This window comes from Sitophilus oryzae, unplaced genomic scaffold (assembly GCF_002938485.1).
Source record: "Sitophilus oryzae breed Bouriz unplaced genomic scaffold, Soryzae_2.0 scaffold_1396_pilon_pilon, whole genome shotgun sequence".
In the NCBI taxonomy this organism is placed as follows: Eukaryota; Metazoa; Arthropoda; class Insecta; order Coleoptera; family Curculionidae; genus Sitophilus; species Sitophilus oryzae.
This window is the reverse complement of record NW_022146055.1, coordinates 9537102-9553659: the sequence shown is the minus strand read 5'-3', so window position 1 is coordinate 9553659 and position 16558 is coordinate 9537102. Positions and strand designations below refer to the sequence as shown.

The 16558-nt window shown below is 29.3% G+C and overlaps 2 protein-coding genes across 5 annotated transcripts in view; one reads left to right on the top strand and one right to left on the bottom strand.

The window, feature by feature from the left end:
- Nucleotides 1-14958, top strand: part of LOC115876006 (osmotic avoidance abnormal protein 3) — a 38523-nt gene extending 23565 nt beyond the window's left edge. Inside the window, exons 5-17 of one of the 4 annotated variants that reach the window (XM_030891665.1) lie at nucleotides 3793-3878; nucleotides 3936-4115; nucleotides 4362-4552; nucleotides 4610-4747; nucleotides 5088-5332; nucleotides 5389-5634; nucleotides 5720-6007; nucleotides 7457-7557; nucleotides 9990-10069; nucleotides 10134-10244; nucleotides 12863-12989; nucleotides 13451-13582; nucleotides 14690-14958. In XM_030891665.1, coding sequence (XP_030747525.1) covers nucleotides 3793-3878; nucleotides 3936-4115; nucleotides 4362-4552; nucleotides 4610-4747; nucleotides 5088-5332; nucleotides 5389-5634; nucleotides 5720-6007; nucleotides 7457-7557; nucleotides 9990-10069; nucleotides 10134-10244; nucleotides 12863-12989; nucleotides 13451-13582; nucleotides 14690-14799 — 2035 coding nt within the window. In that variant the 3' untranslated portion in view covers nucleotides 14800-14958. Of the gene's footprint in view, nucleotides 1-3792; nucleotides 3879-3935; nucleotides 4116-4361; nucleotides 4553-4609; nucleotides 4748-5087; nucleotides 5333-5388; nucleotides 5635-5719; nucleotides 6008-7456; nucleotides 7558-9989; nucleotides 10070-10133; nucleotides 10245-12862; nucleotides 12990-13450; nucleotides 13583-14689 lie in introns of those variants that run through there. The other 3 variants (XM_030891667.1, XM_030891666.1, XM_030891668.1) reach the window with 3 other exon arrangements.
- A 76-nt stretch (nucleotides 14959-15034) lies between these two features.
- LOC115876096 (cytochrome c oxidase assembly factor 7 homolog) lies at nucleotides 15035-16277 on the bottom strand. The gene is made up of 3 exons (XM_030891798.1): nucleotides 16052-16277; nucleotides 15625-15908; nucleotides 15035-15566 (listed from the first exon to the last, which is right to left on the bottom strand). The coding sequence occupies exons 1-3, from the start codon at nucleotides 16149-16151 to the stop codon at nucleotides 15213-15215; spliced, it is 738 nt and encodes a 245-aa protein (XP_030747658.1). The 5' UTR covers nucleotides 16152-16277; the 3' UTR covers nucleotides 15035-15212.
- Nucleotides 16278-16558: the final 281 nt, after the last annotated feature.

The window sequence follows — 16558 nt, the reverse complement described above, 5'->3', positions numbered from 1 at the left end:
AAAAGATCTTTTCACAGCTCTTCAGCAATCTGATGATTTTACTGATATAATAATAAATAACTTTTCTTTATTAAGAGACCGACTCGTCAATTTAATATATAAAACATAATTATTCTTTCTCTCCATTTTAAGTTTGCGTAAATAAATAAAGATAAAATAAAATTCTATGATGTACTCATCATACATTCTATGATCATACATAGTGACTCCATAGTAATAGATAAAAAATAATAGATAAAATAGATTAATAAAAACAATAAAAACTATACTTGTACATTATGTCAATCATTATGTTATTACGTTGAATGCTGTTATTTTTGCTTTAGTTTTGTCCTAAATATTTTTGAGCTATATTTTAACCCAGAGATAACATATATTTACAAACTGGTCTAGGGTATTATGTAAATTAGGGGAGGGGGGGGGGCAAATAGACGCAACTAAAATTTTGTCGCCTACTCAGACACACAGGTCACGAGCCGCCACTGCCGTATTTTACCATTTACTATGGCAAAAGTAAAAAATCGAAGTGTCTCAGCGTTTATCCAAATAATAAACTGCTGCATTTTAAATGAACCTATTCCAACCCACGCGTCTTTACAAATTTTGAAAGGAAATCAATAGTAAGTTTTTCGATAATAACTGTTATGTTTAGGTAGGTATATGAGTTATACTAAGAATTTAAACATAATTCAAAAGTGAAATAAACACCAAGTAATTTCTTTCGAAAAAATAAAGTTGATGGACATCGTAGTTTTTATGTATTTTCGGGTATCTAATATCCTAACACTTGAACCCCAGACCACCGAATTGTGCAGTTATTATATTCAGTATCTTTATTTCCAAAAAAAATGTTCACTACAGTCGTGATGACGATTAATTTTAATTATAATCGGACATAAAACAACAGACGACAGTAATTGAGTGCTTCAGTGTGTTGGGCGTATAATTTGGGTATTTTTGATTGAGTTGAAGATATTTTGAGGACAGATAACAGGGGATTAGATTAAAACGGTCCTAAAAAACTAGACTAGGGTCAGACGCTTCAATAATCTAGTTTGAATGTGTCCTATATTCTTATCATATTTTTTTGGGTATAAGTTATTAACAGCTAATAATTGTCTTTATTCTGTGGATACTATTTTGTTTGATGGTGTATACCGGGTGGTGCATCGTCGTTGGAAACATAGGAAATCCCATGCAAATTTTGAACTGTCCAGATATTGGCTCCCTATTGATTTTACAGCGAAGTCGTAAATGGATTTTCTACATGTTTATGTGTGTGGTAAGCACACAAGCCAAATTTGAACAATTTTAGATCAGCTGATTTTGAGTAATTTAAAAGAGATTGCATCTATTTTTAATTTAAAACAGGTAAAAATCAAACACTATATAGTAAAAAACTGACATACTTTAGGTTTATAAACTATGATGATGATATGTCAATATCAAAAGTAATTTAATTTTAATATTGAGGGGAAATTAACCGAAACATGTCAAACACTCTGTCTAAGCTATTTCCGCGTAGTACCATTTTATCATGCTCACACTTTTTCTTTATGTGTATAACAATGAATTTTTGCTAGTACTGAATATTAAGATTTTATTAATAGTATATCATTCAACGAGCATATAATGGTGAATAACAGCCATTATATGCGAGTAGAATACTATACTTTATCCAGGACTATAAAAAAATTAGATAATATTAATATAAGTTTTTATTTTTAATGTCAAAAAAATATTGAACGAGTATAACGAGTAAGTGACATGGAAACAAAACATTGAAATTTTCTTTAACTAGGTAGCTAACTAATTTAGCTTTAACTAATTAAAACAAAAATTATTTATTTACATAAATGGTAGTGTTTGTGTTCACACAATGTGACGAGTTTGGATCGAGATATCCGTGGAGGCGGTGAATAATGAAACCATTATTCACTAGTGAATAATGAATATTATTATGATTTCATAAACTCATGTATAATAATCAAATTATAGACGAGTCGTGGAAAAAATTATGTTACGTTTGAAAATGACGCTGACGACTTAAGGTATGTCGGTTTTTGACGGGTGTTTGATTGTTACCTATTCAGTTTTTCTCAAATTACTCAAAATCGGCTAGTCCAAAATTGTTCAAATTTGGCAGGTGTATTTACCATAGATAAACCTTTAAAAATCCATTTACAACTTAGCTGTAAAATCAATAGGGTAGGCAATATCTGGACAGTTCAAAATTTGTATGGGATTTCCTATGTTTCCAATGACGATGCTCCACCCGGTATATGTATATTAAAAGAAATTAACAAACAAAACAATTCTTTTGTCTAGTTTCTTAACCTTAGTACCTACTATCAGCTATTATTCTTTTTTCTTAAAAATAAATTAGCGTTTTCTATTCTGTTTATGTGATATAACCGCTTATAACTAGACTATTTCCTATAAAAATGTCACCTTCCACATTTCACTGTAAAATCTATTTTTCTGATAATTATAATAATTTATATATCTACGTTGTAAAGTGTATGTCAATTGATTTTTGTAAAACTATGTAATAACTGAAAAAAATCTATTTATTTACGTAATAAGTTATTGAGTTATAGTAATAATAATTACTACGAACGTATTATTCGATTCTAATCAATAATGGAATGAATATTGAAGTATTTTTCAGGGTCCTGTAAGAGAATTTTATTATTTAAAATGTACTGCACAAAGAATTTAATTAAAAATCTTTCTCTCAAATTCAATATGTATTTGTCTCAAGTTCTCAACATCTATAACTCATACAGTTATTTATATTAAATTTCATTGGCTAAGAGAAAAACCTTCATCTATAGAGCGTCCAGTAATCATTTCTTCTGCGTCTTGGACGTCGTTTTCCCTAAATCTTGCTTTGGAGTATGCACTGGAGCAACTCATACCTTCCTTGATTCCTCATCATATGGTCTAGATATTGCAGCTTACGGCATTTGACGGTATTGACGAGGTCCGGTGTTGTTTTCATTTGTCTCAAGACCTCGATGTTTGTGACCTTGTCCGTTTACAGTATTCTCAGGATTCTCTTGCACACCTAAAATTCGAGGGTGCCGGTCCAGGTATCTACGCCGCCGCGGCGCGCCGCGCCGTAGAGGAGGACCGGGTTGACATGACATTTTAGGAGTATTTTCTTTATTTCTAGAGGAAAATATTCCTAGAGCAAAATGTCTTCTAAAATTTTATTACTAAAAAAATATAATCCAAAATTATTCAGTAGAATCTAAGCTTTTGTTTCTCAAAAAAATCTTATATGGGTATTTCCCCACTGCAAGAAAATCTACAAAATAAAATAGTTATTTTTTGTAAACACTTCTGCGTTAATCCTAACGGAAACTACTTGTCAGAAGTTAGGTTTACAGATATACAAATTTGCCTAACGAACAAAAAAAATGCTTAACGTTTCGGAAACTTTATCTCTTTCCGTCGTCGGAAGCAAAAAAAATATACAAAGAATAAAGAAAAAAACTATTTAAAATATTTAAATTTAACTATTCAATAAAAAAAAAATTCTGAAACGTTAAGCATTTTTTTGTTCGATAGGCAAACTTGTATACCTGTAAACCTAACTTCTGACAAGTAGTTTCCGTTTGGATTAACGCAGAAGTGTTTACAAAAAATCTATTTTATTTTGTAGATTTTCTTGCAGTGGCGTAATACCATATAGGATTTTTTGGAGAGATGAATCCGCAACATAGGTATAGACATTTTTTACTAAGCTTTTTTTGCAGCTTATGTTTTAACATTTTTTTTATTTAGGGATTTATTAGTGCCAAATGATAAAATGGCTTCAAGTAGCACTCTTAGTTTAAAAGAGACAGCTAACGAAGGACTTACAGTGCCAGGTATTAAAACAGAAAATTTTATTATGATTTCAGATTCTTTAAACTAATATTTTTCAGGTTTAACTGCTCACCCTGTCCATAATGCTCAAGAATGTGAACACTTATTAAACATAGGGTCAAAAAATAGAATGATTGGAGCTACGCTGATGAATCAGAATAGTTCAAGGAGTCATAGTATATTTACTATTAATATAGAACAATTGAGCAAAATTAATAATAATGAGAGTATAAGAAAAGGTACGTCTTCAAATATTATTGGTATATTTTATTGAGCTACAAGCAAATCGTTTTATGCATTTATAATCGATTTTCGATTATAATACTTTTTTCTCTAATATATGCGATGTTTGTGAAATAATTTACAGATATCTAGGTACAGCAAGAGATACAAATATAATTTATAAGTAGGCAGAAATATTTTCACAATACATTTGCATATGATTTACCGTTACTTACTATTTTTGACTTTTTAATTTATCGCAGGGAAACTCAATCTAGTAGATCTAGCTGGTTCAGAGAGACAGACCAAAACGGGAGCAACTGGTGATAGACTGAAAGAAGCAACAAAAATTAATCTATCTTTAAGTGCTCTTGGGAATGTAATATCTGCATTAGTTGATGGAAAAGCCAAGCACATTCCGTACAGAGATTCAAAGCTCACCAGATTGCTACAAGTAAAATTCTCCATAACTATCAAAGAAGAAAATGATTTGATTCTTTCTTGTCTGTAGGATTCATTAGGAGGAAATACAAGAACGCTTATGATAGCTTGCGTTAGCCCTGCGGATAGAGATTACATGGAAACCTTGTCAACTTTGAGGTATGCTAACAGAGCCAAAAATATTAGCAATAAACCAAAAGTAAATGAGGTAAATATTTTTATTTTTTTTTAATATTTTAACAAACTAAGTGTAAAGAATAACGTGAATTTTTGTGAATTTAGAAATAAATTTGAAACAGTTATCTAAATTTTCCCTGTTTATTATTTATCTCAAATTCAAACTAAAAAATTTTAATATCACGTCGCTAAGATATACATACTTGGTTTAATTAGAACATACGAAGTCATACAGCAGATTAACACAATGATACAAGGACATTAAAACATTCTAAATACAATGTTGCCACCATACTTACTTAAAAAATTTTCGTGATCAATTACAAAAGCAATATTTTTTATATTTTATAACTCATTATAAATAATTTTAGGATCCAAAGGACGCTCTTGTAAGACAATACCAAGAGGAAATTGAAAGACTTAAGAGTATGTTAACTTCTCGTCCTGATTTAAACACAGTACAAGTTGTGGACCTAATAGGCTCAAACGAAAACCTTGACCAAATTGAAATAAACAAAAAATTAGAGCTTAAAAATTCAGAATTAGATGCCAAGAGAGATAAATTATTGCAGGAGTATCAAAGTGAAATGGACAAACTGCGAAATTTGCATGAAAGGCAAGAATATATTTGAAATAATATTCTTTAAAAGTATATTTTATTTCAATTTCTAGCGAGAAAAATGAAAAGGAGATAGTCTTGAGACAAATAGAACTGATAAAACAAGAATATGAAGAAAATATTAAAAAACTAAACGAAGAAATCAAAGAAAATCAAAAAAAGGAAATATGTTCGAAAGAAGAAATAGTGAAAAGAATAGAAACTTTAAAGAAAGCCCTTATTGGTGGAGAAAAAGCAAATGATAAAGAGTTATCGGAAAGACGTTTGAAAAAAAAGATGGCGGCAGAAAGAAGAGCAAGGTAAAACATAAACATTTTTCTTTAAAAAAAAATAAAAATAAACTTGTAAAAGCTGTTGTAATCTGTTTTTTCACTATAATTACAGTGTGATAGCTCATCTGCTGGCTAAAATTGATATGAACGAAGATAGAGAATTACTACAGAATCAATATAAAAGTATAAGTCACGAGCTTGATTTAAAAACAGAAGCATTGCGCCGATTCAGGTATAAAGTAAAAACGTTGGAAAAAGATATCAGTGATATACAGAGTGAATTTGAACAAGAGAGGGAGGATTATTTGGAAACTATAAGGAAACAGGACAGAAATATAAAATTGTTAAGCCAAATCAGTCAAAAATTATCTGGAACTTTAAAAAAGGATTGTAATTACAGGTAATAATTTAAAAAAATTTCCTTATATACAAATCCAAGAAAACTATCAAAAAATTATAATCATCATTATAATTAATCATTAACAGCAATCTTTCACGAACATACATAGTTTGTCTAAATGTAATTAGTTAAAATATAGTAGATCACCAGAATTTTAGTAAAATTGTCACAAGGATATAACTAGCTCCAGAGTTACAAAACTACACATGTGTCTTTATTTTTTTAAATCTTGTAATATTTATATTAAAATAATTTTATTATTAAATACTTAAAATCAGGATAATAATACATGTATTTCTGTATTCTAGCAAACTTAAAAAAATAAATAAAATTATTTCATTCGGCAAGCTAAATAAAATGCCGACAATATTTAAACAAATATGTATCATAACCCCAACTATTATGCATAACAAAATGTTCATTATATTCTATAAAATAATTATAATTATTCAAATAATATATTACTTCTAATACGATTATTATTAACGCAGTTCAACAAATTTGAAAATATTCGTACAGAATATTAATTTTGAATACATAACGAGGGTCACAGTGCAGTACCTCGTATCATTTCTGATACGATTTTACAGGAAATCAAAAAACTTACCTAATTTCACATTAAATTATTTATTAGTAATTATTATTACATTATAGAGCCGAAATATCAGTATTACCAAATAAAATATTTTGAATTATCTTTGTGAAAATATTGCCATTTTTTTTAAAAAGTAATATAATATAATATAATTTATTAAAAAAAATTATACGAGGTCCTGCCTTATGACCCTCGATCACGCATGTTACAAAGAATTATTTTTTTATAGTTTAGGGTATGATTTAAAAATTAATTAAAAATGTGATAATATAAATAATTATTTAGTTCTTAATTTATTAACAAAATAAGAATATTGAATCATAATTACATTAATTTGTAAATAAGGTGTATAAATATGTCTGTAAACAGTTTATATTATGACATCTATAACATTTTTATTTTGAAATTGATTTATTACGATCATATCTTCTAAAATTTCTGTTCAAAAAAATGCAACAATTTGAAAAAACTCAGAGACTTCAGAGATTAGTTCTTCTTTACATTTCAATATTGTATAAACTTGAATTTCATGATTAAATACAATTAAAAAGAACTGAGTTTCATGACCCGAACTATTATGAATACCGGACTAGTTATGAATGATACCAATCTTGGTAATAACTCTTTAAAATAATTAAACATTTTAATAGTATCATGCCTGCTAAAGTATAATATTATATTAGCGAATATGCGGTTAACAAATCTCATTAAACCGGGCTGCATACTTTCTAAATTAATTATATTAAAACATATTTTATATATAGCGAATTGACAGTATATAATGAGTAAGTTATACATGAACGAAAACATCTTAAAGCGTAACGAGTTAATTTAATTTCAATACATTGTTTTAGCGATCTAGATTCAATAAAGGAACAAGCAATCTGGTTAGATGACAGTCAAAGATACAAATTACCTGAAGTTGTATATACTAGAACCAAATTACCTCCCGCTGGTACGTATATTTATAATTTATATAATATTAGACTATTCCATAATAAGTCTGTTCCACGACGGATCCTTGACAGCGACAGTCGTTTCTGTCATTTTAATTCGCAAGCACATATTATTTTCTGTCATTTTTTAGATGTCGAAATCTATCGTGACTCGTTGGACAGACTTTATATATAGTTATTAGTATATATTTGTTTTAAAAACCTCTTATAACTTTTTGTAATAAGGAGTTAAACTTTAATACTAATTGTTTTAAATAAAGATGTAATAAATTATATTTAAAGATATAATACAAATATTTGTGATCTACCATATATTAAAATTAAATAATATACTTTTAGAAGAATATGATATTTTAAATATTTTGATGATGCAAATAAATTTTGCAAAACGTTGACAAATTTACAAGAAAAGCTTCTGTTGAGTTTTTTTCAGTCCTAATCCAATTATTAACAAAAAAATTACAGTGTGTTTAAAAAATATATGCCATCTCTCGTGGGGAGATTCCTCTAGTAAAAATAAGATTTATTTTTTATATCAACATAGGTCCGATTCTGCTTTGTTTCGTAGCTACAGGGTGTCAAAGTCTTCATCTTTTTTAGATTTATTATAATTTTCTTCCAAGTACTTTTAGCGATTTGAGGGTAAAAGTTACTATAAATGCGACATATTTTAATGCTAAAAAAGTGTCGACATATTCGCCGGAGAGGTGCATATAATGGGATATGACTAGAATATTTTTCTAAAAAAAAATATGTGCGCCACTGACTTTTTCTTTTGTTAGTCCAATTCTAATTTATTAAAAAACTAAAAGCATTTAATGTCATTAACTTGCCAAAATGTTAAATAGGTACTAATTGATTCCTCATCAAAAAATATAAAAAAGATTATTATACATGGGTGGCGAAAACGCATAGTTCTAAAGTTACAGGATGTTAAAACTTTTTTTAATAAAAATTTTTAATAAAAATTAGTAATAAATTGCATTAAATAAATAATTTATTAATTTTATTTTTATTTTATTAATTGTGATTAATAAAATTGCGTTTATCTCATCTAGGAGGCCGAATTCTACAAAATATCAACATACAACTTTTAATTGATGTTAAATAGTTTACACACTTTTGCTAATGAGAGGAAAAAAAAGTCAGTGGTGCACATGTTTTTTTTTAAATATTCTAATGATAATCCATATGCAGGTCTCTGGTGAATCTATGTGTAGCATTCATAGTAACTTTTACCATCTAAATTTCATTCTAATTGCTAAAAGGAATTGAAAGAAAATTATAATAAATAAAAAAAAATGAATACTTTAATCTCCTGTAACTACGAAACAAAGCAGAATCGGACCTATCTGTGTTGATATCGTGAGGAATCTCCCGACGAGAGATGATGGTACATGTTTTTGTGACACACCCTGTATACAATAGATTATTTAGAATTTCCTTATTATTGTAGTAGATTTTGTTTTACATATTTTACAATAATTATGCCTAGTTTTCTCGAGAGAAAAAATATCATAAAGTATAAGATTTCGAAAGACTCGTCAAAATTACATTTCTAGAGATTTTAAGTAATTAAAATTAATTTGAATAATTAACAACTTCACTAGATGAGAAAAATTTACCACAATTTCAAACCTGGACGTACCTTTTGAATATGGAAAGGTGTTGATGACCACCGGTGGTTTCAGTCGTTGTACTGGTGTCAACATCGACACCGGTGTTCATCTACAACGAATTTTTGTTTCTTTATGTTTTGTTTCGTTTTCTGTTTGTTTTTGATTAAAAGTATAAGAACCGGTGGTTTCAGTCGTTGTACTGGTGTCAACATCGACACCGGTGTTCATCTACAACGAATTTTTGTTTCTTTATGTTTTGTTTCGTTTTCTGTTTGTTTTTGATTAAATTTTTTTACTTTATAATTGTTTATCTGACGCTTCCACTTTATTTTAGTTATCAGTCTGACAAAAAAAATATATATTTAAATTTGAAAGCTTTAAGTTAAAGTCGGTGCGTTTTAATAAACGATAAAAATAAGCACCGATACGACATTATTATTATCAGGTTAATTTTGAACTTCTTAATTAACATTATTTTTAACATATTTCTTTAACCTGGTTAAGGTTTACCAAACACCGGTGTCGATATCAAAACCGGTATCGAGATGAACACCGGTGTTGTAGATGAACACCGGTATTGAAATGAACACCGGTATTGAAATGAACACCGGTATTGAAATGAACACCGGTGTTGGTGTCGACACCGGAACACCGGATAGTCCATATTTGGCCACCGGTGTCAGCCCAGCACCGGTTTTCCGGTGTTTGGAACATACCTATCAAAACTTAGATCACAATAATCTTCATAGGATTTCCGTTGGAATATTTCTTTATAAGTATATTTACAACAAAATTTTAATTTTATATAATAGGAAGATTTTCGGACATACAAACAGCTCCGGCGAGACTAAACAGCGAATTATCTTTGGAGAGCCAAAATTCTCTAGATAAGGTGAAAAGCCAAATATTGTAAAAATGGTGCTTGCTTGTAAAATTCACATCTATCAATTACTTAGATCTATCAAGATTTTTCATCATTATTACCTTTTGCACGCTGCTTTAATTGCACAGGACAAAACCATAATCGGATAAAATCGATCAGCGCCAATTATATACATAACGGAGAGGTAATATTTAAATGTAACAATAGCACAGTGTATATGTTTGAGGCAGATGCCGAATTCTGCGTATGTCCGAAATAATTAGACATATGGCGATTATAATTAAATATACCTCCCTATATCCACAAAGTTACGCGGAAGAGTTTTGATTGCATTGGTTTCAACTTCTATGCGCAGGGTGTTAATCTTTTGTTGTTATATTATGCCAAAAAAATATTAACCCCCTCTGCAAAGAAGTTATATAAATACTATTTATAACCACGAAGTTGTACGCATCTGGCAAGTTTAGTATGGACTAATCGCCATATGACTAATTATTTCGGACATAGGCCGAATTCGGCATCTGCCTCCATCATATACACTACGTAATGCATGTTGTTATTTTTACGATATAATCGATGATTGAAAGAATTGGGAAGATACGCAGCCTAATGGGCAAATTCGTGACTAGGCTGATACTGAGTGATATTTTACATATGAAATAATAGCAAATTGTTAACGATAGAAAATCCGTATTATTAAGGTACTGTACCCAAAATCCGTAAATCTACGGAATAATCCGTAGTTCTGGCGACACTGCCTCCGGCAATCAACCACTCTGTCGACTAAAAGCAGAACTACGGTACAGTATTCTTTATCCACTGCGCCGTAAACGATTATCAGCGCGCAGCTGCGCAGAGCTGAACTAAATCTCGGACAGTTTGACTAGCGGCGACGGTATCGCCAGCTACATCTCGGACAGGTTTTGTGCCACGAAATCGCCCATAAGGTTGCGCATCTTCTTATTTCTTCAATCAACAATATAATTCATTTTAACAGTAAACTATTTTAAATAACTAGGTATCTTCAATAAAAGCCCTATAGGTATTTCGCAACTTGCAGTGTAAGAAAATCTCCAAAAAAGTTATTTCTTGTTAACACTGCTGCGTTAAGCCAATGGAGACCAACTTTTCAGTGGTGGTTTACTAATAAAACAAATTTGCATAATGGACAAAATAATGTTTAACGTTTCGGGAACCAGTGGCGGATACAGAGGGGGGGCCCATGGGGCCCGGGCCCCCCCTAAGATCTATAAATTGGGTTAAATCTTAAGCTTTTCGGTTAAAAATGGCGCCCTAAAAAGCACATTCTACATTACTTTTTATTTTGGGCCCCCCCCTAAAATAAATTCCTGTATCCGCCCCTGTCGGGAACTATTCGTCGGAAACAAAAAAACACCAAGAACAAAGAAGAAAAAAACATTTAAAATATCTAACTACAACTATTCAAGAACACTTTAGTTTTTTTTCTACAGATACGTCTATAAAAATGTTGAGGTTCTGTTAAAATGACATTATATTAAGTAAAATATGTATAAGTAAAACTTAATTTTAATTAATATTACTACCTGCTAAAAATTACTTAATGAGGTAAAAGTAAAACCAGGTATCTGCAGAAAAAAACTAGTGTTCTTGAATAGTTGTAGTTAGATATTTTAAACAGATTTTTCTTTATTCTTTGTATTTTTTTGCTTCCGACGACGGGAAGAGATATGCTACATACTACCCGTGGCAAATACCCATAGGACTTCTTTGAAGACATGAATCCGCCACGAGGAATAGACATTTTTTAACTAGATATGTTGAAAAGCACTATGTTATGTTATTAGAAATTAAGCACTTGCTGTTAGATTCGACAATAATATTACCCTGCTTAGTTCAGTGGCGGTGCATGCGGTTTAATTCCAAGGGGGTGCATGACCTTGGGAAAAATTATAACGCAACCACGACCAAAAAGAACTCTTTTTGGCTACCAAATCGTCAATCTAAGATGCAAACTTAAGAAGCTCATTTTATTAAAAAAATGAGAACTAAAAATGCTGGCTACTAAAATGTATTATCCTTATATTGCACTTATTTTATATAAATTATACAGGGTGTTTCAAAAAACATGTGGCATCTCTCGAGGAGAGATTCCTCTCGTAAAAATAATATTTATTTTTTATATCAACGTACGTCCGATTCTGCTTTGTTTCGTAGCTACAATCGTTAAAGTCTTATTTTTTTTCTCATTTATTATAATTTAAATACAACTTTTAATCTTCATTAAATGGTCTACACAATTTTGCCAACAAGTGAAAAGAAAGTCAGTGGCGCACATGTTTTTTTAAATATTCAAGAAATAACCCATACGTCCTTGATGAATATGTCGACACTTTTTTAGCATTAAAAAATGTCGCACTAATAGTAACTTTTACTCTCAAAATATTTCGTAAATATACTCTCAAAAAATTCGAACCCCTAAAAGCACTTGGAGAAGGAAATTATAATAAATCGATAAAAATAGACTATAATCTACTTAGCTACGAAACAAAGCAGAATGGGACCTAGGTTTGTTTATATAAAAAATAAATGTTATTTTTACGTGAGGAATCTCTCCACTAGAGATGGCACATGTTTTTTGAACACAATTATAGGTGTCTATCTAATACATATTTGAAATAATCATTTGTATTAAAAATCCTGTATAAAAGGTACAAAAGAAAGTATGTATTTATAAAGAAATATTAATTACTTCCTAATAAGTATATCTTTCTTTAAACAATTTTTTTTATTACATACATAAAGACTTTTTTATGATTTTAGGCCAACTCTAATATGGAAAAGGAAAATATTATAACAAACTATTTTAAACCGGCTACACAAAGAGCAAATGAATTACTCAATCAATCGGCTAAATTAGATACACAAAAAGTATTTAATACATGGAGAGGTAAGTTTTTGTAAACAAAAAACAAAACGTTAGGCAAATCATTAAATATATGAAGTTCATTTGAATTATTTTCTGGAGTAATTATTGAACATTCTCATATTTAAAAAATAGACTTTGATAATAATAGTCAAAAAAACTTACAAAAATACACTTTAGGTTGGAACTTAAATTAAACATTTATTAAAAAACTCAACCTAAGTAAAATATCATGTCTTCAGGTTAAAACATTTTGTAAACTGTGGGTGATGTTATGATACTTATCAGTGAAACATAATATATTGAGTTGGTTAGGTTAGTTAATATACATTTATTAAACGTATATTGCTCTATTGTGGTCAATTAGTGTAAACAAATCTATTTATTAAGTATACAGTATAGTATTAAACCACATAAGAACTTTAATATATCTAATGTTTTGCCTATATAATTTGTGAACTTGAAATATAAAAACCTAAAGAAAGGCCACACTTTACTTCCAGATTTTGCGAAAAGACACAAAACCAGATCAACAGAAAATCTGAATTTCGATTATCCATCTTTAAACTCACCAAACACTTTAAAAGGATTTCAAAGCCATTGGCTTACAGGAACAGGTAAAAGTTATAGCCGATATGTGACAAAAATATAATAAATTAAGCTTGTTTATACAGGGTCCGGTAAAAGTACGTCGGGCATCTGTAGCTCCTACAGTAAAATACTTGAGAATTTTGTTTAAGTGCAAACCCAAAGTATGTACGAGGATGTATTTCAGGAAAATATTTTAACTTGGATTGAATGTGTGGATTATGATGATTTTTTTAAATGGAACACCCTGTATATTATTGCATTTTTGGCTTCCTTTCAGATCACTTTGCATCATCCTAAGATATGAATAAAATATTTCCATAATATCAGTTCATCATATATATATAAGACGTTGTTATATATATATATATATATATAGCAGTATATATATATATATATATATATATATATATATATATATGGTATATATATGCCACAGAAACTGTCTTAGGTATTTACTTCAGATGGTCTATATTTACTTTGCTATAAATATCGTAATCTTAAATCATACAGGGTGTTCAAAATTCTACGCCAAACTTTGTAAAATATAAAATAATTTTTTTAATGAAACGCCCTGTATATTATTTTTTTACTAGATGGAGAGTTAAAAAATAAATCTTTTGTATTTAAAAGTATTTCAACATTTTTAATGGTTTCAACTAACTACTTTCAACTACGTTTCATTTAAAAAAAAATATCAACCCAATCCATTCACACTTTTTTGAGCCATCCTATAGAAGTTTAAATATTTTCCTCAAATACATCACAGTAGATATTTTAGCTTTGAACTTTGAATAGAATTCCCATGTTTTTTATTCTAGGAGCTATAGATGCCCGATGCACTATTGCCGAACCCTGTAGGTATATGATTGAAAATATGCTATTTATAATCATAATCTTTTTGTCCCCAAAATAATACCCTGTGATAAAAAAACGGCGTCAGCGATGGCTGTGAATTTTTTTTTCGATCATACGGTAGTTGTACTGATTTATCTCTCATATTTTAATTATGATTGAAATTTAATTACACTATCCACCAGCAGTAGCCAAATGTCTGCGGCGCTAGTAAAATGATATATTATTAATCTAAGAGTAAAACAACCTTATTAAAACTGATTTTAGTTATTCTTTTTCAGGCACATCATTACATAAAGATAATTTAAAGAAACCATTTACCTTAGAAGCATTGCCGAATATCGGGAAACCAAATAAAAATGTTAAACTTAATACAATGGAATTTTTGTAAACAAACAATTTACCTAAATTGTGATAATAGAAAAATTTATCAAGAGTTATTTATTTATAAAACTTTATAAAATTATTGATATTGAGAGTATATTGTAAAAAATTGTTATAATATTGAGTTATGTTTACATTTATAGATCAACATTACTCTAAAACTTTAAATAAGGTGTGATACTTCTATTTTGTTATAAATTGTTATATTTTATGTAAATAAACAATTCTAAAGAAAAGAAATATTGGTTTCTATTATTTTATATTAACATTTTTACTATAAATGTCTAAATACTGTACAAAAACATGTATTCTTTTTAAAGTATAATTACACATTTTATATATACATGTGTACAATTTTTTTAACAAAAACAATAATCACAATTTTGTTACTATTAAATATTGAACAATCCGAATCAGCAATTAATCTAATCCAACTCCAAATTTTAAAGTTTGACTTTCCTTTGTAGTATCATGTTCATTTTGTAGTTCAAGTGCCTTTGCTTTATATTCTTTGGCTAAAGTTTCATTTTTTTCAGTACCATCGCCTTTCGCATACATCTGACTTACATTTGCACAACTATACATATTACCGAGATTACAACCCTCCAACGCATACTGGAAGGCTTTCTTCATGTTACGAGGAACATCAAATTCTTTTACAGATTTATCACCTACTTTATGTCCATTTTTGGCTCCTGTTATATAAAGTCCTGATAAATAATAACAAGCTACACCATTCAGCCCGGAACAAGCCTTTTCTAACAAATGTAGACCCTACAATTATTGTTTAAATTAGGTTTTGTTTTTAATAAGTCAGTAGTATAAAAGTAACCTTTACAATATCCTGTTTCAATCCATGTTGTTCATTCTGTGTTATAAGTAAAAGACCTTGATTGAAACAAGCACTTGGTTCATCTAAATTACATCCTTTTTCATAATAGTCATATGCAGTGTGATAATTCGCTTTTAACCCACCCTTACCAATAAGACTATAACCTCCGTATTTTAAACAGCTTTTTGCATACTTGTATTCATCGCAATTATTTTTATAGACTTTTCCTGCTTTTTCATAGTCCTTTTTTATTGCCTCTAAGAAATCCGCCAGTAAATGACAAACTGAAAAATGAATTTATTTAAGAAGTAAAATTTATGATCATAAATTACTAATATTGCTAATATAACAATATAGGTATTTAATTTAATACTGTTTTAGATATTAAATAAATTAAATAAGCCATTGTACACACTATTCAAATTACCTTCAGGTTTTTTTTCACTGTAACATCCAAATCTGTATTCAGTTCCTAAATTTTGAACATACTGTTTTACTTCACTTTCAGATTGTAAGTTGTAACCCATTTTTTATTTGAAAAAAAATTATTAGGACTTATAAAACATTACGAATTTTTTTAATATATAAAAAATTTAAGGTTAGCCGGCCTACTTCTTCTCTTTAATTTGTCCCGCTGCAGCTGCCTTATGACAGTAGAGGCAGAGGTTGGGTAGAGATTAGAGATGGGCATGTAAAAACGAATATAAGGAAGAAGGTATTTTTACGTGTAAAAAATAGAATATTCCATCTTGTATAAAATATCAAGTTTTGGAAACCCTAAAAATATATGTATATTGGACCCCCATAACACCCTTCCTTCATTGGCCTTCATACAGGGCCTATTTTACCATAAGCCCCGGGCCTTGGGCCGGGTGGTCTAGGGGGCCCGTTAAAGGTTGTAAAATATTCATAATTTCTTGAATTTTTGAATTTT

Bases quoted from the DNA above. Each gene is read 5' to 3' on its own strand.
- LOC115876096 (XM_030891798.1), bottom strand. From the start codon at position 16,151: ATGGGTTACAACTTACAATCTGAAAGTGAAGTAAAACAGTATGTTCAA. The intron at 15,909-16,051 runs GTAATTTGAATA...TTCATTTTTCAG, and splicing joins CAGTGAAAAAAAACCTGAAG to TTTGTCATTTACTGGCGGAT. The intron at 15,567-15,624 runs GTTACTTTTATA...CAATAATTGTAG, and splicing joins TGAAACAGGATATTGTAAAG to GGTCTACATTTGTTAGAAAA.